Here is a 25,358-nt window from a genome sequence, read left to right as displayed (position 1 = left end):
GCCCCATGACTCAGTTTCCCCCTGGGTGACAAGGGGGTGGCACGGACAGTTAGAAATTTCTGGGAAAAGCAGTAATTTCTGTCCCGTTGCTCAGGCAGGGATTGGTCACCTCCTCCAGCGGATCTCCCGTGCCCATCCCATGGGGAATTTCAGCTTTTCAGCCTCCCCGGGTTTTATTACACCCTAAAAATCCACCAAAGGCAGAGCCCCGAGGTTTCCTGTGCTCATCCCACAGGGAATTTCAGCATTTCAGCCTCCCCAGGTAAATCCTGTTGTATTGCACCCTAAAAATCCGTGAAACGCGGAGCCCCGGTGTTTGCTGCGCCCTCCCCCCGATCTGGAGCTGGGCAGGGCTCTGGGTAATCCCTAATCCTCGCCCTGGCCCTCGCTGAGCTGGCCACGGGAGCACGGCATGAGCCGAACCCCGCGGGTGGTGGGTGGGGAGCGGTGCCAGCCCCGCTGCCAGGGGTGGAAATGCCACCAGCAGGAGGAAAATCTCCTGGATTTCGAGAGCCTGGCTTGCTGGAGCATCCCATGGGCGTGGGGAAGGGGATGAGCATCCCCTGAGCCTGGGACAGCCGGGCGTCCTTCCCTGGGGGCTGCGGGGATAATCCCGGGATGTCCCCGGTGGGGGGGAACTGGGGCACCTCCAGGCCCCTCCCAGCCTGTCCCAGTCTGGGTTTTCAGCCTGGAATTTGGGGACTGGAACTCAGGGAGGGCTGGGCAGTGGGACCGCCCATGCCAGGGTTTGATGGCCATTCCCAGGGGACAGCAGGGTCCCCAGGGAGTGGGGACATTCCCGAGGCTGCCGTTTGGACCCCGCTCCAGGGATGCCCAGGGTGGATTTTGGGGTGTCTGGGCAGGGATGATCCTGGGGGGTTGGATGATCCTTGGGGGTTCCTCCCAGCTCAGGATATTCTGTGATTCCATGAATTCCTGTCCGAGCATCCCAAAAATGTTCCTCAGCTCAGATCATCTTCCCTGGACATCCCAGTGTTCCCACAGGCCCAGGAGACCCAGGCCCAGCCCAGCAGCCCCTTCAGCCTGGGCCGGGCTCTTCCCATTGCCCACAAACCACATCCCACAGCTTTTCCAGCATCATTCCTGCTACTGGGTAGGCTCCCACGATTTGTGGGAATGTTTTAGGGGAAACCACCAGCAGCCCTGCAAACAACCCAAGAGAAAGAGGCAGATTTTTAATGTAAATTCTCCCTTTTTACTGATTTTCTTTTCTAAACCGAGCAGCAGCTGGGTGAGCTGGGACCTGGCTGCTCCTCTGCTGAGCAGAAATCCGTGCTGCTGGTGGTTTTTCCGTGCGGAATTGTGGCAGCCGGAGGATTTGAGGAGGCTGCCAGGGAGAGGCTGGATCTTTTATTAGAGCAACTGATACGGTTGGGGGAAAAAAGCTCCAAAGCAGATCAGCTTTTGGGCTCACCAGTCCTTATTCAGGTCCTAAATAGAAACAGCTCAGTCAGATCCCTGGGTTTATTTTAATCAATTTTAGATCTGAAAAAAAAAAAAAGAAAAAAAAAAGAAAAAAAAAAAAAGAAAATAAAACCAACTGATGAGCTGAAAGCTTTTTTTTTTCCATTCTCTGGTGTTTTTTTCTGCCTTTATTAATTTTTTTTCCTAGGAGCCTCATGTGTGTTGCTTGGCAGAGCTGCTGGCTCAGTCATGGCCCTGACACCCCCAGACACCCCAAATTTGGGCTTTTCTCACCCCTCCAGGAGAGGCTGTATGAGGTGGAGGCCAGGACATCTGGATCAGTTCCCAGATCATTCCAGGCTCCAGGAAAACACTGCCCAGCTGCTTTTGGGACTCATTTCCCCACCTTGGATGTCAGGGATGCTCCCAATCCCACAGGGGGCTGTCCCTGGGTCAGACCTGGCTCCAGGACCCTGTGGAGTTAGTTCTGTGGCCTTGAGTCATTCCCAGGATTCATCCATCCCTGGGGAAGGAACATCAGCCCTCCAAGCACTGCCTCCAGCCCTGGAGATCACCTGTCCATGGGAAACATTGGGAAATTGGGAATATTGGCCCTCCTGAGAGCCTGGAGGCACAGAGCTGCCCCGGGCTCCTGGAAAAGGGGCAGAAATCCTTCTGCTGTCCCATTTCCAGCGGGAAATCCCAGGGATGTAACAAAGGAATGACAGAAATGTGGTGGGACAAGGCCTTGGATGCCATCCCCTGTGTCCATCCCACCAATCCAGCCTGGAGCAGAGCCAAGGCTGCCTTTGTTGAGAAAATGCTGGAATTTGTCACTGCTGGGCATTCCCTGCTCTGCCTCAGTTTCCTTCTCCCTCAGCAGTGGCTCCCCCGGGAGGAGATTGATCCCTTCCAGCAATCCCTTGGGATGGGGGGATGGAGGGAGCCAGGAATGTGAGGGGCTCTGGAACCCCTCAAACACCAGCTCAGCTCCAGCTCTGCCCTCCTGCTGTGTCACTCTGTGGAATCAACGAATCCTGGGTTTTTTTTGGGTTGGAAGGACCTTAAAGCTCATCCCATTCCATGCCAGGGACACCTCCCACTGTCCCAAACCCTGTCCAGCCTGGCCTTGGGCACTTCCAGGGATCCAGGGGCAGCCACAGCTGCTCTGGGAATTCACAGAATCCCTGGGTTGGAAGAGACCTTCCAGACCATCGAGTCCAGCCCAGCCCCAGCACCTCAACTCAAGCCTGGCACCCAGTGCCACATCCAGGCTTGTTTCAAACACACCCAGGGATGGTGACTCCACCACCTCCCCGGGCAGCCATTCCAGAATTTATCACTCTTGCCGTGAAAAACTTTTTCCTGATACCCAACCTGTATTTCCCTTGGGGCAGCTGAGACTGTGTCCTCTGGTTCTGTCAGTTCCTGGAGAAAGAGCCCAACCCCACCTGGCCACAGCCACCTTTCAGGAGCTGCAGAGAGTGATGAGGTCACCCTGAGTCTCCTTTTCTCCAGGCTGAGCACCCCCAGCTCCCTCAGCCGTTCCTCACAGGGTTTGTGTTCCCAGCCCCTCTCCAGCCTCGTTGCCTCCTCTGGATGCTCTCGAGCGTCCCAAGGTCCTTCCCAAACTGAGGGGCCAGAACTGGGCACAGCCCTCGAGGTGTGCCCTCAGCAGTGCCAAGGACAGGGGGACAATGACCTCCCTGCTCCTGCTGGCCACACCACTCCTGATCCGGGCCAGGAGCCATTGGCCTTCTTGGCCACCAGGGCACCCTGCTGGCTCATGTCCAGCCGGCTGGTGACCAGTGTGCCCAGGTCCCTTTCTGCCTGGGCACTCTCCAGCCCATCCCAGCCCCTCCCCACCCCTTTCCCCTGAGCACCTGCTGAGCCCAGGGCAGAATTCCATGGCGGAAGAAGGGAAGGGCCCTGGTGGCTCTCTGGGAACAGGGAGGGATCTTGGGATGGATCCCCCAAAGCTTTGGGGCTGACACCTGGAGGCGTTTCCCACTTCTCCTCTCTCTGCAAGGTGCGGAAACGCCACCACCCCACCGGCTCCATAGGTGGGAAATGGATTTGTAAGGAATTTTTTTAATTGGATGGAATTTGTAAAAGCTGAGAAAGCCAACATCCATGGAATTATCCTTGGGAAGGAGGGGTGGGAGCAGCTCCTCCAGCTCCACTACCCTGCTTCAGGGTTTTTTTTGTGGGATTTTGTTTTGAGGGATTTTTTTTGTGGGTTATTTTTTTGTGGGGATTTTTTATGGTGGATTTTATTTTGTGGGTTTTTTTGTGGTTTTTTTTGGTGGTTTTTTTTTTGTGTGGTTTTGTTTAGGATTTTTTGTGGGTCTTTTGTGGAAAACTGGACAAACCCAGCAGTGGTGGAATGAGAACTAACTTTTTGGGGTTTCTTTTTTGGCTTGTTTGTAGGTTTTTTTGTTGTTTTGGTTTTGAGGGGGAGTATTTTTTGTGGTTTTATTTTGATTTTGGTGGTTTATTGCTGAGTTTTGTTTTGTGTTAGATTATGGATTTTTTTGATTAAGAGATGGGGTAATTGAGAGGTGTTTTGAACATTTTTATTTTATTTTTTAATTTTTATTAAATTTTTAAAAAATTATTTTTATTTTATTTTTTTACCCGAATGCCTTATTCCATGGCATTTTTAAGTTAGCATTTCTTCTCTCAAGGTTTGCCTACAGATGCACACAATGTGAGCCTTCTGTCCGGCTTTGAAGATTTTTTACAAATTCATTTCCCACTAATTTGTTTTTTTTTTTTTTTTTTTTTAATTTGGGTTTTTTGTTCTATTTGTTTTGTTTGTCTACGTTTTTTGTTGTTGTTGTTGTTGTTTGTTTTTTCGTGGGTTATTTTTTTTGCTTGTTTGGTTATTTTAAACCACTGGCAGCAGCAAACTCCAAGAACTCCATAAATATTTGATTAAATCCTTCCGGCACCACCATCGTCCCACAGAAAACCTGGAAACGCTTCCCAGCTCATCCCAAAGTCCCCAAATCTCCCATTCCCCATCCAGGAACAGCGGGATCATGGGTTGGGATTGTCCTTCCCTCATTTCTGGGATTGGGAGCTCCAGCTCTTTTATTTTCCGGGTAAGCCGAGCCCAGCAGGGCCGGGATCGGAAACCGGAGCTGGGCCAGGCTCAGGTCAGGGCTCAGCTGATTCCAGACTTTTCCTTTCAGCTGGAAACCTGAGCGGGATCGCTCGGGAATGACAAAAATAACACAAAAAATGGGCTCCTGGTGGCTAAAAATGGTGGGGAAAGGGGGAAAAATGGTGGGAAAGGGGGTAAAATCATGGAAAAGGGGCAAAAATAATGGAAAATAGGAAAAAAATGGTGGAAAGGAGGAAAAAATGGTGGAAAAGGGGAAAAAGTGGAAAAAAAGAGGGTAGAAGTCATAGAAAAGGGACAAAAAGAATGGAAAATAGGAAAAACAAAGGTAGAAAGGAGGTAAAATGTGGTGGAAAGGGGGAAAAAGTGGTGGAAAAAGAGAAAAAAGTGGTGGAAAGGGACAAAAAATGGTGGAAAAGGAGGGGAGAAGTGGTAGAATAGTGGAGAAAAGTGGCGGAAAAGGGGCAAAAGATTCTCACTTCCCTGAATTAAATTCAGGAAATAAAAAAAGGGAAAGGGATGGAAAAATATGGATGAAAATAAGGCTGTTTTTTTTAGGGTTTTTTAGTGGATTTTTGTTGTTGTTTTGGAGGTTTTTGTGATTTTTGAGTTATTTTATACTGATTTTGCTTTTTTTGGATTGTTTTTGTGGTTTTCATTCAGGTTTTTTGTAGGGCTTTGGGGCTTTTTTTGCAGGTCTTTTAGGGGTTTTTTGTTGTTTTGGGGTTTTTTGGATGGTTTTGTGGGTTTTTTTAATTGTTTTTTGGGCTTTTTTTCTTTTTTCTTTTGTTTGTTTGTCTCTTGATTTTGGTTTGTTTGTCTTTAAATTTAATTTCCATTTGCATTTACCCCCGGTTTTTGTGCTGAAGGCGAGGTGAGGCCACTAAAGGAGGATTGATTCCATTTCCAGCTGAACAATTCCAGCTCAGGGCAGATAAATCTGAGTTTAGGGCTCTTTGAACAATGAGCAGAAAGAGAAAATTCCATTTTTTCCCTTAATTTCAGCTCCAGGGGGAGTGGGAAACACCAACTGGCTCCTGAGCACCTTTGGAGAGTGGATTTTGCAGCTGGAAAATGTGGATTAAAGGAATTTTGTGCTGCTGGGACATGGAGAAACCGGGAATTGCGAGCGGGGAGGGAGCGGGGTTGGGTTTCCCCCGCTCTGGGGAAGAACAAGGGCAGCACTGTCCGAGGAACCAAACCAGCCCCGTTCCGAGATTTCCTTCCCCTTTTTCCTGCTGCTGCGGTGGGAAGGGAAAACTGAGCCTGGAGAAAGGGTTTTTCCGTGGAATTCCTGGGTAGTGGTGTTACCTCGGCTGTTGGAGGGAAAAAACAGGATTCTGTTGGCAAAAAGGGGTGGAAAATGGAAAAAATAGTGGAAAATTGGCAAAGATGATGGAAAAGGGGCAAAAATGGTGGAAAAGGGACAAAAAGTGGTGGAAATAAGTGAAAAAGTGGTTGAAGGAGGCAAAAAGTGATGGAAAATGAACAAGAATGGTGGAAAATTGTAAAAAATGGTGGAAAAAGGGCAAAAAGTGGTGGGAAATGGGAAAAACTGGTGGAAAAGGGACAAACATTGTTGGAAATGGGCAAAAAGAAACTCCTTCCCAATGTTTTCCTTCCCCCTTTTCCTTCTGCTGTGGTGGGAAGGGAAAACTGAGCCTGGAGAAAGGATTTTTCCATGGAACTCCTGGGTGTTGGTGTTTCCCCAGCTCTTGGAGGGAAAAAATGGGATCCTGTTGGCAAAAAGTGGTGGAAAATGGGAAAAATTGGTGGAAAGGTGGCAAAAAGTGGTGGGAAATGGGAAAAACTGGTGGGAAAGGGACAAACATTGTTGGGAATGGGCAAAAAGAAACTCCTTCCCAATGTTTTCCTTCCCCCTTTTCCTGCTGCTGTGGTGGGAAGGGAAAACTGAGCCCGGAGAAAAGATTTTTCCATGGAACTCCTGGGTAGTGGTGTTTCCTAGGCTGTTGGAGGGAAAAAACGGGATCCTGTTGGCAAAAAGTAGTGGAAAATGGGAAAAATAGTGGAAAGGGGCAAAAATGGTGGAAAAGGGGCAAAAGGTCATGGAAATAAGTGAAAAAGTGCTGGAGGGGGGCAAAAAGTAATGGAAAATGGGCAAAAAATGGTGGAAATGGTAAAACGTGGTGGAAAGGGGGCAAAAAGTCATAGAAAATGGGAAAAATGGTGGAAAGGGGCAAAAAGTGATGGGAAATGGACAAAAATGGTGGAAAAGGGACAAAAATTTTTGGAAATGGGAAAAAGAAACTCCTTCCCAATGTTTTCCTTCCCCTTTTTCCTGCTGCTGCAGTGGGAAGGGAAAACTGAGCCTGGAGAAATGATTTTTCCATGGAATTCTGGGGTATTGGTGTTTCTTCGGCTGTTGGAAGGAAAAAATGGGATCCTGTTGGCAAAAAGGGGTGGAAAATGGGAAAAATAGTGGAAAATGGGCAAAGATGATGGAAAAGGGGCACAAATGGTGGAAAAGGGGTAAAAAGTTGTGCAAACTGGGAAAAATGTTGGAAAGGGGCAAAAAGTGAAGGAAAATGGGCAAAAAGTGATGGAAAAGGGGCAAAAAGTGGTGGAAAAGGGGAAAAAAACTACTTCCCACTGCAAGGCTGGGAGAGGGAATATTTCCTGTCCCTCAGAGGCGCTGGGGTGCCCCGGCATGACCCCGTCTGTGTAATCAGCCCAACCATCTGCTGGGAGATTTGGGTGCTCCCAGGAGCTGCAGCTGTCACCAAACCCCTCCCAGATCCCAGCAGGGCTCGTGCTGCTGGATTTGGGGGTCTGGAATTCCAGGGATCCACCCCAGGGATCAGCCGCGCCTCGGGAATGGAGAAAAACATCCAAATGTTGATTTTCACCTTCCCGTGCTGGGCAACAGGCAGGGGGGTGGTTTATGAAATGTCCTGAAAACAGGAATAATTTATTCAGGTCACCAAAATCCTCTCAGGGATAATTTTGGGATTAATTAGGAGAGAGGAGGCTGCTCCCCAGCAAGTCCTTCCCCACAGCTTGTCCTCCTCAAGTTCCTTTTTATGGGAAAAATGGTTTTTTTTAAATTTTTCTGTGTGCAAATCTTCTCATAAAGCTCATCAGGTGTGGCTGAAAAGCTCTGGAATTTGGGGGTTTTTTGGTTTCTGGTTTTGAGGCTTTCAGGTGCAAATTTCTGAGGTTTTCTTCCCAGGAGGGCTGGGAATGAACTATTTTTCTCTGTCTCCTTGCTGGGAAGAGCCAAGAGATTCTGGAGACTAAAATTGAAATTTGAGAATTTTTTATTTTCCTGGGATGGAAAATTAAAAATAAACATTAAAAATAAAGGGAAAACTGTAAAAAAAAAATTAAAAATCCAAACCCAGGAATATCTGGGGCATAGGGAAAACAGGGAAACGTGGACAGGACGTGGATGTCCCTATTAAAAAGTGTCCCCATCAGGCCTGGAATAGGACAGGAGCCATTCCCTGTTCCTGGATTATTTGCAGATCTTTTGCAGCCAGGTAAACTGAGGCACATGGTGATTTCTTTTTCCCCCCTGGGCACATGTGCTCCCTCAGATCTCTGAATTTCAAAAAATTCAATTAAAAAAAAAAACATCAAACCCCGTTTTTCTTGGCCAAACTCCCTCTCCTTGGGTAGGGAGCACAGGAGCAGATTCCATTGGCTCCTGGAGGAGCTGGAAGGAAAACAGGGAATGTGGGAATCCCTAAATGCCAACCTGCACCACCCTGGAGCCATCAGGATTTAACAATCAGTGCCCATCCCTGTGCCAAGCACTCTGGGAGGGAAATAAAAGGATTGACCTAAAGAAATTCCTATTTTGGATCTCTCTGGGAAGCTGAGGGAGCTCTGGAATGAGCCTTGGTGGAGGTGAGAAAAGCCTGGGACAGTTGTGCATGTTAAGCTGCAATAGGATTATGGAGCAGAGCAAATTAAAACAATTCCTTAATGAGGAGGGGGGGGATTCCAGCTGGGATGGAGGCTGGGAGAGCTGGGAAGGAAGGAATGGATGGAACAGGGAATGGATGGATGGAACAGGGGTAGGGATGGAACGGGGAATGGATGGAACAGGGAATGGATGGAACAGGGGCAGGGATGGAACAGGGAATGGATGGAACAGGGGCAGGGATGGAACAGGGACAGGGATGGATGGAACAGGGAATGGATGGAACAGGGGCAGGGATGGAACAGGGGCAGGGATGGAACAGGGAATAGATGGAACAGAGGCAGGGATGGATGGAACAGGGGCAGGGATGGATGGAACAGGGAATGGATGGAACAGAGGCAGGGATGGATGGAACAGGGAATGGATGGAACAGGGGCAGGGATGGAACAGAGGCAGGGATGGATGGAACAGGGGCAGGGATGGAACAGGGAATGGATGGAACAGGGAATGGATGGAACAGGGAATGGATGGAACAGGGAATGGGTGGAACAGGGGCAGGGATGGATGGAACAGGGAATGGATGGAACAGGGGCAGGGATGGAACAGGGAATGGATGGAACAGGGAATGGATGGAACAGAGGCAGGGATGGATGGAACAGGGACAGGGATGGATGGAACAGGGAATGGATGGAACAGGGGCAGGGATGGAACAGGGAATAGATGGAACAGAGGCAGGGATGGATGGAACAGGGGCAGGGATGGATGGAACAGGGAATGGATGGAACAGGGGCAGGGATGGAACAGGGAATGGATGGAACAGGGAATGGGTGGAACAGGGGCAGGGATGGATGGAACAGGGAATGGATGGAACAGGGGCAGGGATGGATGGAACAGGGAATGGATGGAACAGGGGCAGGGATGGAACAGGGAATGGATGGAACAGGGAATGGGTGGAACAGGGGCAGGGATGGATGGAGCAGGGGCAGGAATGGATGGAGGAAGGGCAGGAATGGATGGAGGAAGGGCAGGAATGGATGGAATGGGACAGGAATGGATGGAGCCAGGGCAGGAATGGACAGAGCTGGTATTGCCAGAGGGATGATGAAACTCGGGAGCCTCCATGTCCATTTTTGGGATGTGCCTGGCTTCTCTCATTGGCAGTGGAGAATCCATACAAATCCCGGATAATTGCAGCTCCTCCATCAACGTTAATGATTATTTTCCTTGCAGAAAATGAGTGGCCAATTAAACCCAAACACGCTGTGCTTTGGGCAGCTCTTAATTGGGGGTTTAATTAATCTGAGGAACAATGAAGGGACACGAAACAAGGGGCTGGTGCTGGCTGAGCTTATGTCACATCTTGGGATGTGGGATCTCCACTGGGATGAGCACCCACACCCCTTTTCCAACACCATGCACCCCAAATTCCAGCCCATCTTCCTGGGCTCTGCCTTGGGGATCTCCATCCCGAGCAGCTCTGGTGGTCCTCAATCCCATGGTGGTCCTCAATCCCATGGTGGTCTTTTCCCAGGTTCCTGCCCAGAGCATCTTTCCAACAGATTTATTTTTAGCTCCCAGCCTTGGATCAGGGAGTGGAAATTCAGTGATGTTTTGGAGTGGGAAAAGAATCGTGTAGTTTTTTAAACTTTAGAAACGATGTTTTCATTCCAGCTTTTTGTGCAGCTTGTATTATTCCAGCTGTTTATAGTATCCCTAAATCACTTGCTGGGATGAGTTATTGAGGTTTTCAGTATAAAACACCAGAAAAGGACTTTTGAGGGGTGATTAATTGAAAATATCCCATAGAAAATATTCAAAGAACCAACATTTCCCCTGTGATATATTCTCAGTGTAGAAGTGTTTTCCTGGAGAAAGAATCTTTCTGCTCCTGATAGATTCCTGCCCTGGCTGTGTCATTCCAAGCTTTCCAACATGCCCAGATCTGCCATTTCCCTGGGAAGAACAGCCTGGGGTGCTGCTGATCCATTTGCTCCATCCTGGCAGGGCCACTCTCCTGTCCCAATGCCCCTGTGGCACTCGGAGCTGCTGGGATTTGGGATTCCCAGAGCTTCTCTGGATTTGGGATTCCCAGTGCTTCCCTGGACTTGGGCTTCCCAGAGCTTCTCCAGGTTTGGGGTTCCCAGAACCTCTCTGGATTTGGGATTCCCAGAGCTTCTCCAGGCATGGGATTCCCAGAGCTTCTCTGGGGCTGGAATCCAAACAAGGGTAGAGATTTAGGGTTTTTGGTTTTGCTGTTCATTTTGGAAGTGGGATGGGCAGGAATGGGATGCAGAGATGAGAACCTGGACATGGCAACAAGCGATGGGGATCTGTGGGATGGGAAATGGATCCTCACGTCACCTGCACAGCCCTGTCCCTTTCTCCAGGTGCTTTCACCCTGATTCCATCTTCCTTTCCCTCTTTCCCCTTTGGGATGTGGACCTGGCTGCTTCCCTGTGTCTCTGCTGCTGCTCCCTTTATCCTGCCTTGGCCCCATCCCACATCCTAGATATTCCAGAGGCTGCTAGATGGACACAGGTATTCCTATAATGGAATAAAATCCCCTCCATCCCCAGCTCTCCTTTCCACGTCTTATTGCAGCAGGAACCTCCTAATCTCCAACCACTTGTGGTCCTGGGGGTTGTGGGATGGGTGGGCTCCTCAGGATGCCTGGCTGGACCTGGACTGAGCTCCTTGGAATTCTGTGTTTTCCTGGAATTCTTCACTCTGGAGCTGCTTGTGGATGCTGCCAGTGAAGCTGGCTAGGAAAGGACTTGGCCACCTGGACTTGTCCCCTCAGCCAGAGCTCCAGGCACAACCCAAACCTGGGTCCCAGCTCCTCAGGAACATTCCAGAACCAGATCCTGATTTCCTTTCTGATTCCCTCAAGGAAAGAACTCCTGAGGTTCTGCCCACAGCCAGGAAGGCTGGGAACACCCTCGGGCTGGGGTATCTCTGTCACCTCCCACCTGGAGCAGATCCCTCCAAGTCAGAGCTCCTGGAGCTGGGGGTGCTGCTCCCACCTTCCTCAAAATCCATGGATGAATGATGGAATTCAATCAGGATTCTCCCCATCTGGAGAGCTCCCACAGGAGCTGGAGGTGCCTCCTCTCCCCCTGCTCCCCACCTTACCACACCCTGTGACCCCTTTTCACTGCTCCCACACCGGGAAGGAGCCTCCATCCCTGGGTTTGAGCTGGAGGACACCACCCGTGACTCCAGTGGGATGCGTCGCCATGGAAGAGGCGTTGCCATGGTGACCGTTGCCGTGGCAATGGCGACCGGCACAGCAGGGCCTGAGAGCATCCCAGGGAGGTTCCCTGGCCTCTCCCGGTGCTTGGAGATGGATTGATTTCCCAGGTTTCCCTCCTCCTCAGGCCAAGCACTCAGCACGGAGAGATTTTACCATGGCAGCATGCTTTGAGATCTGTTTTGGGGCAGATTTAGGGAGTTTAAATCCCATGGAGTGGAAATGCCCTAAATAATAAAACAGTCTGGCTGGGGAAGGAGGGATGTACAGGGAATTTAGGAAGCTCCAAACCAGGTGCTCCCTGTCCCCTGGGATGTGTTCAGAGATGAAAAAGGATCTGTAGGAACATCTTTGTGCCACACGTGAAGGTGACAGGAGGTCCCTTCTGTGCCTTGGTTTCCACCTCTTTTAAGCCCCCAAATCCTCTGCAAAAGCCCTTCCATGGAGTGGAAAATGTCCTAAATAATAAAATGCCCTGTCCCTCCCTGCCTGGGGAAGGAGGGGCGCACAGGGAATTTAGGAAGCTCCAAACCAGGCGCTCCCTGTCCTCCAGGATGTGTCAGAGCTGCAGAGGGTTCTGCAGGACCATCTTTGTACCATGAAGGTGACAGGAGGGTCCCTTCTGTGTGCCCTGCATTTTTTAAGCCCCCAAATCTCCTGGAGATCTGCTCCTGGGGGGGCTGAGTGAGACTCTTTGTCCCAGATTTACATTTCTCACCTGTAAAATGGTGTCACCCAGGCTGCCAAGGGGAGAGGAGAGGGAGGGGGTGACACTGTCCATGTTGGGTGGTGACACAGCCGATGGAGAGGGGCTGAAGCCTCCCTGACCCCCTGCTCAGCTCGAATGCTGCCGGATCAGGGGCTCCAAGCCCTCTCTGGCTTTCCAAGGCTCTCAGTGCGGGATTTGGGTGGGATTTGTGCTGCCGGGGCCCCTTGGCTGCCGTTCCCTGGCAGCCTAGCCAGGCTGGAGGCGTAGAAGGGGGCAGGGAGTGTCCGGGTGGGAATCATCACCTGCCCATCCCCCTTTTCAGGTGGAAAAGGATCCTCTGGGATGAGGTGGGGGATGTGTTTCTTATACGAGCTCGATTTAGTGCCCATGTCACTGCTGAGATCCAAGCCCTTTGTGTCTGGCGCGTATTTGGGATCATTTAGAGCACAATGAGGAAGCATTCAGTGAAATGTGACTTTCTGGCCCTGCCTTGGAGTCTGCTCTTCATCAGGGCTTGTTTTTATAGCAGCAGAGCTGTGACCTTTGGGGACCTTGGGGAAGTGGGAACGGGGCCGTAGTTTGGGGTCTGGGCGATGCCGGAGCCGGGTCCTGGCCGGGGCTGCCCCCAGTCCCCCCATCCCTCACGGGACACAGGGATGTGACAGAAGCAGTTCCCTGGCTGCAGGACAGTCCTGGGCACAGCCGCCAGCTCCTCCCTGGGCGCATGGAAACCTTCCCACTCCTTATTCAGAAGTGACGCAGGCCCCCAGCCCAGCCTCATCCCGCTGCCTCCGACAGCTCAGCCGTGATCCCGGGGTTAATTTCCCTAATGAGGCAGCGCTGAGCTGGGGAAGGAACCCCTGCCAAGAGCCATCAGCTGGGCGGTTGGAATTGCAGGGATGGGAGCTGCTGGCCCTTGGCTGGAGCTGGCTAATAAATGGCATCCTGGTGCCACCAGGGCAGGGGGTGACAGGGGGAACAGAGGCAGGGCTAGCAGCGCACTGGGATTTCCTCCCTGCCCCAAGGAACTCTCTGCATGGCCCAGCTTTGGATTGAGCACCTGGAGAGGGCTGCTGGGAGCACCTGGAATGCTGTGAGCCTGTCCCTCGTCTCAGCCACGGCAGGAGACTGATCCAGACGGGGACGTGGCTGGTGTGGCACCCCCAGCCCTCAGCTGGCATGGGATCCGTGCTCTGGAAAAGGTTTTCTTTCTGCAGCAGCAGCCCCCTCCCTCCCTGCCACCATCCCGGGGGATCAGGGGCTGCAGGATGGATCCAGCACATCCAAGGGTCCCTCCAGCTGTGGTCTGACCACACGGAGACTGCTGGGGCAGGGATAAAGTCTGGAGGAAGTTTCTCTTTTGGGACAAATCCAGGCAGCTGAGATGGATTGGGAATGGTGGGTATGATGGATTGGGAATGGGGGCTGAGATGGATTGGGAATGGGGGCTGGGATGGACTGGGAATGAGGGCTGTGATGGACTGGGAATGGGGGCTGTGATGGACTGGGAATGGGGGCTGTGATGGATGGGGGGGCAGCCCCAGGTCAGGAGGTGGGAGCTGCTGTCCTGAGTGATTTGTGGTTTCCTGGACTGGCAAAGTCTGCCTTCCCTCCCCTCCATCCTGGTCAGGCCAGGGGAGCAGCCCCTCATTCCTGGGGGAACAGCCCCTCATTCCCAGGGGAAGCAGGCCCTCATTCCTGGGGGAAGCAGTCCCTTATTCCCGAGGGGAGCAGCCCCTCATTCCCAAAGGGAGCAGCCCCAGGAGCAGACTCTTGTTCCCGGGGAGGGGGAGCCAGGCATGGTCCTGGGCACATGAAACATTAACGATCCAAGCAGCACTAAATCCAAATAAACCCTGACTGCTCCCAAAATTTATGGCACGAGCCTGACCTCAAACCATCGGGGCTGCAGCTGGGAGGGGGTTACGTCAGCACCTTGGGAATGGAGTGTTGAGGGGGCTTCTTCGGGAATAATATCCCAATGTCCCATGTACCCCGCTGTGCACCGGGAACACCGGGAGATTGTTCCCAAGTCTTGAAGTCTTTGTGGAGCTTGGCCGGGGCTGTGCTGCAGGTGGGGTCCCCCCAGGTCTGGTCCTGCCTGTGGGGCTGTTGTGGGGTTTGTGCTGGTCCTGGCTGGGGCTTCTGCAGCTTTAGGGTAAGGTGGATGGATGGATGGATGGATGGATGGATGGGTGGATGGGGGATGGATGGGGGATGGATGGATGGGGGATGGATGGATGGATGGGGGATGGATGGATGGGGGATGGATGGATGGATGAATGGATCCATGGACGGATGGATAGAGGGAGGGATAGGTGGATGGATGGATGCACAGATGGGTGTTGGACAGATGGGAGCTTTTGAGCCAAGCTGGGACTTCCATTCCCATTTCCTGCTCCAAGTCCAGAGCCAGGACTCTGGAACGGCCTCATCTGGTTCCAATTTCAGGAGGAACAAAGGGAGCAGGGCCATGTGGCTCCCATCAGGGAGAGGCTTTGCAGGTCACACAGGGAGAATTCCACCCTTGGGAATGAGGATGGGCTGAGGAGTGCCAGGCTCTCCTCATTTCTTGGGGAGCCTTGATACTTCTGGTATAAAAACATCAAAAGGCAAATGAGAGTGATTCCCCATGTTTCTTCCTGCACCCCTCAATCCTTGGCATTTTTCCTTGCTTTCCCATCACTTCTCATATTCCCAAATCCCTGCAGATTTATTCTGCTGGATCACAAATTCCAGTCAGCTGCTGGTGAGGGGGTGTTGGGAATCCAGGATGCTCCCCCAGCTGGGGGGAGGCTGAATATTCCCAGAGATTTGGGAAGAACGTAGAGTGTTGGAAACGGACAGGATACAGCCGGTGGCTGCTGGGGAGAGTTGGAATAGATCCGGCCAGACACAGCTCAGACACTTAAAAGCTCAACTCCCCCTGCCCTTCTTGAGCTGCTGGATTCTCTCTCCTGATGGGAGAAGGGATGTGGGGACAAGACACGAGTCAGGTCCCAAATTTCACTGCCTGACTGCTCAAAACTCCTTCCTGCTCCTAACTGCAGCGAAAACAAAGAAACCCCGAGCTGTTTTCGGGAGGTAAAATGCTCCGAGAGAGACGGGGACCCTTCAAGCCCTTGATTTGAAACTGAAGCTCGAACCTGGCTCGTTACATCTTGAAACATCCCATGCGATCTCGCAGATCAAAGCCGCCTTGTTTGCCTTGTAATGAGGTGTCAAAGCGTTTCCTTGCAACGCCAACAGGAGACACTTTGATCTGCAAAACAAGATGTTTAAGAGCGCTGCTAGCGAGGGCTCCCCGTGTTTTCGCAGCTCTGGGAGGCAGGGGAATATTTGAAGTCTGGTGTTGTTTCCTCTCGAGGCTTCCCAAGCTGTGGCAGCTGATGAGGTGTTGCTGTCACACCGGAGCCAGGACTCACAGGGAAATCATCCAGCCTGAACAGCAGCCAGCTGGAGAACCAAACCAAGCATTTTTCTTACAGCTTCCAAAAGGAATTGTTGGGTTTTTCCCCCGCCAAAAAAAAAAGGTCTTTTTATCCATGGGAAATGCTGGAGTCGGTGTGAGCTCACTCTGAGCTGTTTTGGGGGAAAACACTGTGATTCTGGGAGATTCAGCTGGAAGCTGTTTGTGCTGCTGCTGCCTTGGCCTGGCTTTTCCCATGCCTCGTCCCACGAGGGGTGGCTGGGGCGTCACCTGGGTGGGGCTGGAGCCACTCATGTGTCCCTCTGGTCACAGGCTCAGCGCTGGCGCAATGAGAACTATGAGCGGCCCGTGGACCTGGAGGGCTCCGGGGATGACGACCCCTTTGGAGAAGATGAGCTGGATGACATCTACTCCGGCTCTGGCTCGGGGTGTGAGTAGCTGAGGGACTCCTGGGAATGGTCCCTGGATGGTTGGGGGGTTCCTGGGAAGGTCCTTGGCTGACTGTGGGGTTGGGGGGTTCCTGGGAAGGTCCTTGGCTGACTGTGGGGTTGGGGGGTTCCTGGGAAGGTCCTTGGCTGACTGTGGGGTTGGGGGGCTGGAGAGGGGATGTGAGAGAGGGAATTGCCCTTTATCCATCACTGGATTTGTCCTCTGAGACAGAAGCAATGGGAGCTGTCCCAAAAGTTGGGCTCCAGTGCCTCCATGTCCCAGTTCAGCCTCTGGCCCTACTGGGCAGGACTGGCCCCTCCACAGACCCCAGAGAGGGCTTTGGCCACTTTGGCTTTTCCACACGGGCACAGCCCTTGGCCTCTGCTGAGCCTGGAACCAGCCGTGCTCTCAGATTTTGGGGGTGATGCCAGGGAAATGCATCAGCAGCAGCTTCACTCTTCCCTCTTGTCCCCGTTCAGATTTTGAGCCGGAGCTGGGGCTGGACACGGCCGTGAGCCTGACCACGGACACGCTGGTGACGCTGCCCACCACGGCGGCCGTGCTGCCCATCACCGCTGCCCAGCCTGTGGCAACACCCCTGGAGCCATCTCCCACCCCCCAGGACACCACCCCTGGGCAGGCCACCAGCGCCTTCCTCATCCCCAGGACCACAGAAGCACCGGTGGTGCCCAGCTGGAAAGCCACCACCACCAGCACCACGGCCAGTGAGCCCCCAACCACCACGGCCACCACCACCACCACCACCACCACAGCCACCGCCACCACCACCACCACCACCACAGAGGCCACCACAACCATAAGCAGCACCACCGTGGCCACAGCCAAGCCCACCACCATCCAGAGGTTCCTGCCCCCCTTGGCCACCAAGGCGGCCACCACCCGGGCCACTACCCTGGAGACCCCCACCACACCTGTCCCCGAAACCAGCACGCCGACAGAGGTGGCCACGTCACGCCTTGTCCCCACACGCACGGCCAAGCCCAGGGCCCTGCCAAAGCCCAGCACCTCGAGGACTGCAGAGCTCCCCGAGAAAAGCACGGCCTTGCCACCCATGGCCACCACGCTGCCGCCCACAGAGGCCCCCCAGGTAGGAGGCCAGAGCCCTTCTCACCTGCTCGGGGCTCCTGGGCTCCGTGGGAAGCCAAGCAGTGGCCACGGGATGGCCCATCCATCCTTGGCACTTGCTCTGAGTGAGGTCGAGGAAGGCTGGGCTCTTCCAGAGCGGAATGTCTGGGGAGCCGGAAGGAGGTGAAGGGGGAGTTCAGCCCAGGCAGGGGTTCAGGCTCCTGGGGGCACCCAGGATGTGCCACCAAGCCCGGTGACCCCTGCACTGCCTTCTTCAGAGCGGCTTCCCCAGGCAGGAGGGCAGCGGTGCCACATCCCACGGGGACACAGCGACTTTCCTCGGGGTTTGGTGTCATGTCCCAGCTCCCGGCCCTCGCCGGGAGTCCCAAACCTTCCTCAATTACGGCTTGATGGTGCATTTCCAGTCCATCGGGTGTCCTGAGCGGAATTTCAGCTCCATCTCGCATTCAGAGCCCCTCAGGGGCCCTTTGCAGCCGCTTTGACTGAAAGGTGGAGTGATTTGTCTAAACTGCTCTCTCTTTTCCGCCTGCAAATGCGTGCTCGGAGCGCTCGGGGCTCCCGCTGACCTTCAATTAATCCCTGTCACAAACGCGGCCGCTCCTGGGAAGCGCTGAGCCGTGCGCTGGCCCCGGGGCAGCGGGACATGGAGACAGCTCCCACCCCCGCCCCAGACAGCTCCCGGCTCATCCCGAGTCCCGGCTCATCCCGAATCCCGCTTTGTGACAAGGCAGGAGGGAAGGAGCCGTTTGCCCCGGCAGGGAGGGATCCGGGGGAGGTTTGGCTCGGGGATGCTCCAGCTCATGGACACACCGAGGGACAAAAGGGAGAAGGTCCAGGGGATTTGGTCCCGAGGGGATGTGCAGGAGGCAGTGAATGGATCCGGGATGGGATGGAGGGGGCGAGATGGATCATATTCCCAGGCAATACTTGGCCTCGAGGCCGGGATCCCCTCCTTGCCAAGGGAATTGGGCAGGGACAGCAGGGAACTGGGATGGGTGACAGCTCTGTGGCCTCGGTGACAGCCCTGCAGCCTGGGTGACAGGGGCCCACCCTCCTGCTCCTGCCCTGTGCAGCAGAAAAGGGGGAAAGAAAGGGGGAAGGGACCCCTGGAGCTCATCCAGCAGCATCCAGTCCTTCCCTTTGCTGTGCTGGTGTGGCACGGATGTTGTGTCACCTCCTGTTAGGAGTGAGTCACCTTCCAGCAGTGACATCTAACCTGCGCTCTGGGGACAGCGCCCAGCGCAGGGTCTGGGATGGGATACTGGGGAGAAATCCTTCCCTGTATGGGTGGAAGGTCTGGAATGGGATTTCTTTAGGAGAACTACGGGGAACAGGTCCTGGGATGGGGACAGAGAATGGCCAAGCTCAGCCATGGTGGCCTCAGCCGTTTGGTGACCAAGTTGTTGGGTTGTGTTGTCACTGTGGTACAACTTCAGTGACACAGGGATGGGACACTCCAACGCTGTCCCCATGTCCCCCACCCTGTCCTCGGTCTGGTGATGTCCTTCCTGTGGACACCCTTTGGTCCTTGTCCCCTGCTCCACCTTGTCCTTTCTCCCAGATGGAGCCAGGGGAGGTGACAACAGCCCCTGACAAGGAGCCAGAGGTCCCGGCCAGCAGTGGCCCCAGCGGGGACTTCGAGATCCGGGAGGAGGAGGAGACGACTCGTCCCGACCTCGGGAACGAGGTGATGGCTGTAGTGACACCACCGGCGGCGCCGGGGCCCGGCAGGAACGTGGAGACGGGGCTGATGGACAACACGATAGACTCGGGCAACTCGGCTGCTCAGCTGCCCCAGAAAAACATCCTGGAGAGGAAAGAGGTGTTGATAGGTGAGATGTGGGGCCGGGGGTTTGGGGGAGAGGGTTTAGCGGCACAGGGAGCTAGGCTGTCCCAGGAGAGGGGACAGTCCTGGGAAGGGCATTGGGATAACCCACAGCCACCTCCTGGAATTGCTCCGTGGGCTGTGCCAGGGTCTTCGTGCCTTTGTCAGCACAGCTCTGCACAATTTCCTTCTGCTGAGATGGATTTCCAGGAGCAAAAAAAAAAGGGATTTTAGTGCAAAGATATTCTGTGGTCATAGCTCAGCACCCAGCGCTGCTCCCAAACTTCCAAAGCCCAAAAACCAGGCTGGAATCCCAAATGATCTCCCCAAAGAGTGGTAGTGCTGAGCCTGGTATAACCCACACCCACCTCCCAAAACTGCTCCATGGCTCTGCAGGGGGGTCCCAGGGGGGTCTCCAGGCCTTTGCCAGGAACGTTGTCCACAATTTGTTTGTGCTGAGATGTGACAAAAATGTGCTGAGATGTAACAAAGAGGTGCTGCGGTGACCCAGCCACTGCTGAGAGGCTGCTCCCAGATTTCCAGAGCCCAAAACCAGGCTGGAATCCCAAAGGATCCCCCCCAAACTCTCTGTGCTGGAAGCTGGGCTGGGGCTGGTGGTGGCACTGAGGGCAGGGGGTGGCACTGGTGGCCAGGAGTGGTACTGGTGGCCGGGGATGGCACTGATGGCTAGGGATGGCACTTACAGCTGGGGGTGCCACTGACAGCCAGGCCAGTGGGTGGCACTGATGGTGGGGCTGGGGGTGGCACTGATGTCTAGGTGTGACACTAATGGCTGTGGATGACACTGACAGCTGGGGGGTGACACTGATGGCTGTGGGGGACAGCACTGAGGGCTGGGGGTGGCACTGAGGGTCAGGGGTGGCACTGAGGGTCAGGGGTGGTACTGACAGTTGATGGTGACACTGAAGGCCATGGGGGCAACACTGAGGACCAGAGGGGTGGCACTGATGGCTGTGGGTGGCACTGATGGCCAGGGGTGGCACTTATCATGGGGAGGGGTCACTGACGGCTGGGGATGACACTGAGAGGCAGGGGTGGCACTGGTGGTCAGAGGGGTGGCACTGATGGTCAGAGACGTGGACTGGTGGGCAGGGGGGTGGCACTGATGGACAACGGGGTTGCACTGACAGCTACAGGTGGCACGGATGGCCATGGGTGGCAATGATGGCTGTGGGTGGCACTGATAGCCGTGGGTGGCACTGACAGCTGCCGGTGGCACTGATGGCCGCGGGTGACACTGACAGCCATGGGTGGCACTGACAGCCGCGGGTGGCACTGACAGCCGTGTCCCCTGTGCGTTGTTGCAGCGGTCATCGTGGGTGGTGTGGTGGGCGCCCTTTTCGCCGCCTTCCTGGTGATGCTGCTCATCTACCGCATGAAGAAGAAGGACGAGGGCAGCTACACCCTGGAGGAGCCCAAGCAGGCCAACGTCACCTACCAGAAGCCCGACAAGCAGGAGGAGTTCTATGCGTAGACAGAGAGCCCGGAGTGCCTCACGCTTCCTCCCTCCCCACTTCAAACCCTCCCCCTCCTCTCCTCCATCCAGTCTCTCTCTCCTCCCTCCTCTCTCTCTTTTTTTTGGGATCAGACTGTGATTTTTTAAAAGCAAAACCCGCAGCGGCTGAAGGAGGAAACACGTCCTTGGCATGGGGGGCACAGGGTGCCCTGAGCAGTGCTGGGGTCACACCGAGCACTGCTGAGGTGACACCGAGCAGTGCCAGGGTCACACTGATCATCGCTGAGGTGACACCGAACACCCCGAGGTCACATCGAGCAGCGCCGGGGTCACATCGAGCAGTGACACCGAGCAACACCAAGGTGACACCAAACAGCGTCAATGCCACATTGAGCACTGCCAAGGTCACACTGAGAACCCTGAGGTCACACCGAGCACCCCAAGGTGACACTGAGCATTGCCAAGGTCACACCAAGCACCCCGAGGTGACACTGAGCAGCGCCTGGGTCACACTGAGCACCCTGAGGTGACACCGAGCATCGCTGGCCTTTCTGCTGGCGGGAGGGATGGGACATGGAGCTGATGCCAAGAAGCCGATGCCAGGGCAGCCGTGCCAGGAATGCCCTGGAGAGCATGGGACAGGCTGCCCATGGAGCTGCCTGGAGCTCAACTGGACCTTTCCCACCACCACCACCAGGAACTCTGGGATTCAGTCACCTCCTGCCAGCCCTGGGGCGCAGGGGGTTTGCTTTGGATTTATTGCCCCTTTTGTTCCGTCCATAAAGGAAGGAGATTTCCTTCCCTCTGTCTCGTCTTTATTTTTTTTTGGTTTTCTTTTGGAATGGGGTTGGTCATTCTGCAGGAATCCCCTTCTACTGGAAGAGAGAACGTGATTCTCCAATGCTCCTGGAACCTTGGGAAAAGCACAAGGGGCTGGAATACCTGGGATTCGCTCCTGGAGTACGGAAAAAAGGAAATAAATACAAACTCTGGGGATGATCCCTTTGGATCAATGTTCTGGAGAGCTTGTGGAGCTGCACTGGGGCATCCCAGGCTGCTGCCGTCCGGCCACCCCCTGGAATCTCTTGGATCTGCGTCTGGCCGAGGGGTTTGGCCAGGAAGGGACTTGGCTTGGGCTGGGTTTTCACTGTGACCACTAAAGCTCAGCTTTGCGGGACATTCCTTGGGGAGGAGCTGGGAATGGAGAAGGTGGATCCTCTCCCTGGCTCTTCCAGAGGGGATAGCAGAGCTCTGCAAGGCATGGGATGCAGTCTAAGGAAGAAGATCCAACAGGGACCATCCCTGTCCCTCAGGGTCCGGCAGGGATCCTGCCGGCTCCAGAGGTGAGGAAGGGGAGGCAGAACCATGGCTCAGCCCCAGGGCTGGCTGGATTATTGGAAAGATCCCAAAATCAATGGAAACACCCAGGATTGATGGTTTTCCTTTGTTTTTTGAATCCCCAGGACTGATGGTTTCCTTCACTGGTGTTTAAATCCCAGCACAACCCACACGGCCGGAGAGAATCCGACCTTGGCACCCCCGAGGTGTTCCCTCCGAGGCTGCCCATGGTGCAGATTAATTAGTTCAGATATTTCAATTAAGGTGTTTCAATGAGGTGGCTCTTAATTAGCTGGAGCCCTGTTTTTGGGGTTTTGTTGTCACAATGGTCGTGATCTCGATGGGGTCCCACGGAGACTTTTGATTTGCTCTTGGAACAATTTAAATGGGAAAATTTTGGGGAAAAAAATCATTGCTTTGTGAATTAACCTGCACAAAGCCAGGGACAGATCGGCCCCTGAGGGGATTGGTGGATTTAGGGTTTTATGGCCCTGGTGGGGGTTACAAGACAGAAGAGCTTCATTGTGGAAGGGATTTGAGGCCAGGAGAATATTTTGAATATATATAAATACATATCTCCACTCCTGTACACCCACAGTAACACAGGTATGGAAGGAAATGAAAACCCTGGAATTTCTTAGTGCACTGGGTTGCTCACATGGGATTTGGAGTTGGGAAGTTGGGAGCTTTGGGCTGCTTTTCCCTGAGATACAACCCAAAATGATGACCTAGCTTTGCTTCGGGATAGGGAATAGAGTCCCACGCATGGATCAGCTCTTAATCCTCATTTTTGAGCTGTCAGCCTCAAAATCCTCGTGGTTGAGGTTCTTGGAGCTTGGAGAAGGCCCTGTTGGATGTTTAGGGGGGTGGTGGTGCTGGGAGTGACCATTTCCATGTCCATCCCAGAGGAAGGATGAGGATAAGGAGGAAGGATGAGGATGCTCCAAAGGAGGGAACACACTCAGAAGGAGCCTGGTGCCAACCCAGAGCCACCATGTGCTACTCCAGAGGGATTTTGGACTCCTGGATTTGATGATTTTGAGGATTTTGGCCTTGCTGGGATCACACAAAGGGGCGTGGCACAAGTCAAGGTCAACAAGGCCACCCAAAATCCCCATCTTTGGGGAAAACCTGGATTTAATCTTTGGAGCTTGCTTTAAAAAAAAACCTCCAAGCTTAATCTTTTTAATGCTGCTTTTCAGAGCTGCCTCCTTAATCTTCTTCATTCCATTTTTTCCTCCTATTTAATAGTCTGAAGTTCCATAATACAATTTTTTTACTCACTCAAGCTTAACCTCGTCCCTCTCAGCTGGTGTTAGGTTGTAATCCCGGCACTTAAATCCATCACAGCTTTGAGTGAGGAAAGCTGGAGGTGGGAGGGTGAGAGGAGCCTGGGCAGGACTTTTGCAGTAATTAAAATGTGAGACAAACACAATAAAAAAAAGGTGAAGGCAATTAAACTGCTAATCAGAAGTGATGAAACAATTCATTGTTTATCTCCTGCTCCCATGCTTTTGCTCTCTACCTGGAGAGGGATGTGAGCTCCAGGAGAATTTTTTGGGTTTGGGGGCAACTTTTTGTGGTTGTATAATGATGTCACAGCCTCTTGTGTCACCTCAGCTCCATGGGGCTCTTGGAGTTGATGTTTGAAGGGGAAAAAAAGCCTTGTTCTGGAGAATGTGACCCTGTGCCTCCCTCCAAGGAGCTGGGATGGAGCTGAATATGGGCAGGATTCTTTGGGGAAGTCCATCTCCCCAGAAAATCCCGGATAAAGCCATTTCTCCATGAGCAGAGCCACAGGGATGGATAAAAACCCCGAGGGCCGGTGCCTGGCGCAGGTGGAGGCAGCTGCTCCCTCCTGCAGCCACTCCTACTCCAGGGATTTTCAGGGATTCCTTGTGGGAACATGGATGGGGGAGAGGCAAGGAGGCTCCACGTGGGAGGAGCCATCCCCCAGAGTAGGATTTTGGGAAAATGAACTCCAGCAGGAGCAGAAGCGTCTCCAGCATCTTCCCTTCCCAAAGCCGAGTCTGGCATCATCCCCTCTGCCCAAATTCCCATCCCTTGTGGTGATCCCAGCCAGGAACAGCTGGAGCAGTGCCCAGATGTGCTGGTCCTTCCCCAGCTGTGCTCCCCAAGGAATTTTTCCAGAGCTTTTCCATTTCTTTTCTGCTCGTTCCTGCATGTGCGCGATGTACTGGAGCGGCAGGGAGAACCTCGGCTCTTCTAGCTGGATAATTTTAGGAGTTTCTGGAATTGTAGGGTAGTGTGTGCTGTTCTGCCAGCTGTGCCAGCCTTGGGGCTCTCTCTGCTGGAATTGCAACAGGAGAATGATGGAGAATATCCAGCAGGAGAACAGCCAGGAACTCCTAGGACACATCCAAAGGGAAGGGAAGAGCAGAGAGCCCAAACCAGGGCTGGAATGGGGAGTTTGGGAAGGGCAGGACATGGAAGGGGCCCAGCAACAGCAGGACCCAGCCCTGGGTGGGTTTTGCAGGGCTGGAGTTGTCCCTTAGCTGCAAAAACCTCTCTGATTTTGGACCTTTCCATAACGAGCTGTGCTGGGGGGATCCAGCTGCAGGGAAGGGGATGGGGAGGGGATGGCTCAGGCTGGGGGACTGCCAGGATGGGCTGGTTTGCCTCAAATTTCCTCTATCCCTCCCCAACTTCCCTGACAATCCCTGTCTGGGAGTTCCTTTGCCTAATCTCCAGCTCCAGCTCCAGCATTCCGAGCTCTCCCTGCTGTGAATCCCCAGCTCAGTTCCTTCCACAAGAACAAACCCACCAGGCGAGAACTGGAATGGATTTTTAAATTCCCTTTTTCTCCCATAACCACCCTTGTCATGATATTTTCCAGCTCCAAGGTTTTCTGCCAGGCTCTGAAGTAACTCTGAGCTTTCAGTCCAGAAAGGTTTGGTGGGAATGAGCTCCCTGGGATCCCTGGGAGCAGGGATGGGGCTGTGGGAGCAGGGCAGGGGCTGGGGCTGTGTGTGTGTATATATAATATGTGTATGTAATTAATGTATATGTAGAGATGTATAGATGGGCACGGGGCTGAGGGGCTCTGCTCCTGAGGGGGAAAAGGAGGAGGAAAAAGAGGAAAAGGAGGAGGATTTGTCCTCCAGCACCCTGTGTTGGGCTCTGCAGCCCTTGGCCCCTGTCCCAAGGAATGTGGGATTCAGCCTCATTCCCATTCCCTGTCCCAAGGGATTCAGGATTCCCTGCCCAAGGGATGTGGGATTTCCTGTCCCAAGGAATGTGGGATTCAGCCTCGACCCCTGTCCTAAAGGATTCAGGATTCTCCCTCATTCCCTGTCCCAGGGGATTTGGGATTCAGCCTTGGCCCCATTTCCAA

The 25,358-nt window shown here is 53.6% G+C and overlaps 1 protein-coding gene across 1 annotated transcript in view; it reads left to right on the top strand.

Annotated features, from left to right (window-relative positions):
• Positions 1-23,344, top strand: part of SDC3 (syndecan 3) — a 47,285-nt gene extending 23,941 nt beyond the window's left edge. Inside the window, exons 4-8 of the mRNA XM_068172377.1 lie at positions 16,140-16,257; positions 16,736-17,364; positions 18,925-19,195; positions 20,517-20,931; positions 21,192-23,344. Of these exons, the coding sequence (XP_068028478.1) occupies positions 16,140-16,257; positions 16,736-17,364; positions 18,925-19,195; positions 20,517-20,683 (1,185 nt within the window). The 3' untranslated portion in view covers positions 20,684-20,931; positions 21,192-23,344. The remainder of the gene's footprint in view (positions 1-16,139; positions 16,258-16,735; positions 17,365-18,924; positions 19,196-20,516; positions 20,932-21,191) is intronic.
• Positions 23,345-25,358: the final 2,014 nt, after the last annotated feature.

The sequence above is a fragment of the Anomalospiza imberbis genome, chromosome 25, assembly GCF_031753505.1.
Source record: "Anomalospiza imberbis isolate Cuckoo-Finch-1a 21T00152 chromosome 25, ASM3175350v1, whole genome shotgun sequence".
Lineage (NCBI taxonomy): Eukaryota > Metazoa > Chordata > Aves > Passeriformes > Viduidae > Anomalospiza > Anomalospiza imberbis.
Note: the sequence above shows the minus strand (reverse complement) of the source record. Positions and strands in the feature narration are given on the sequence as shown.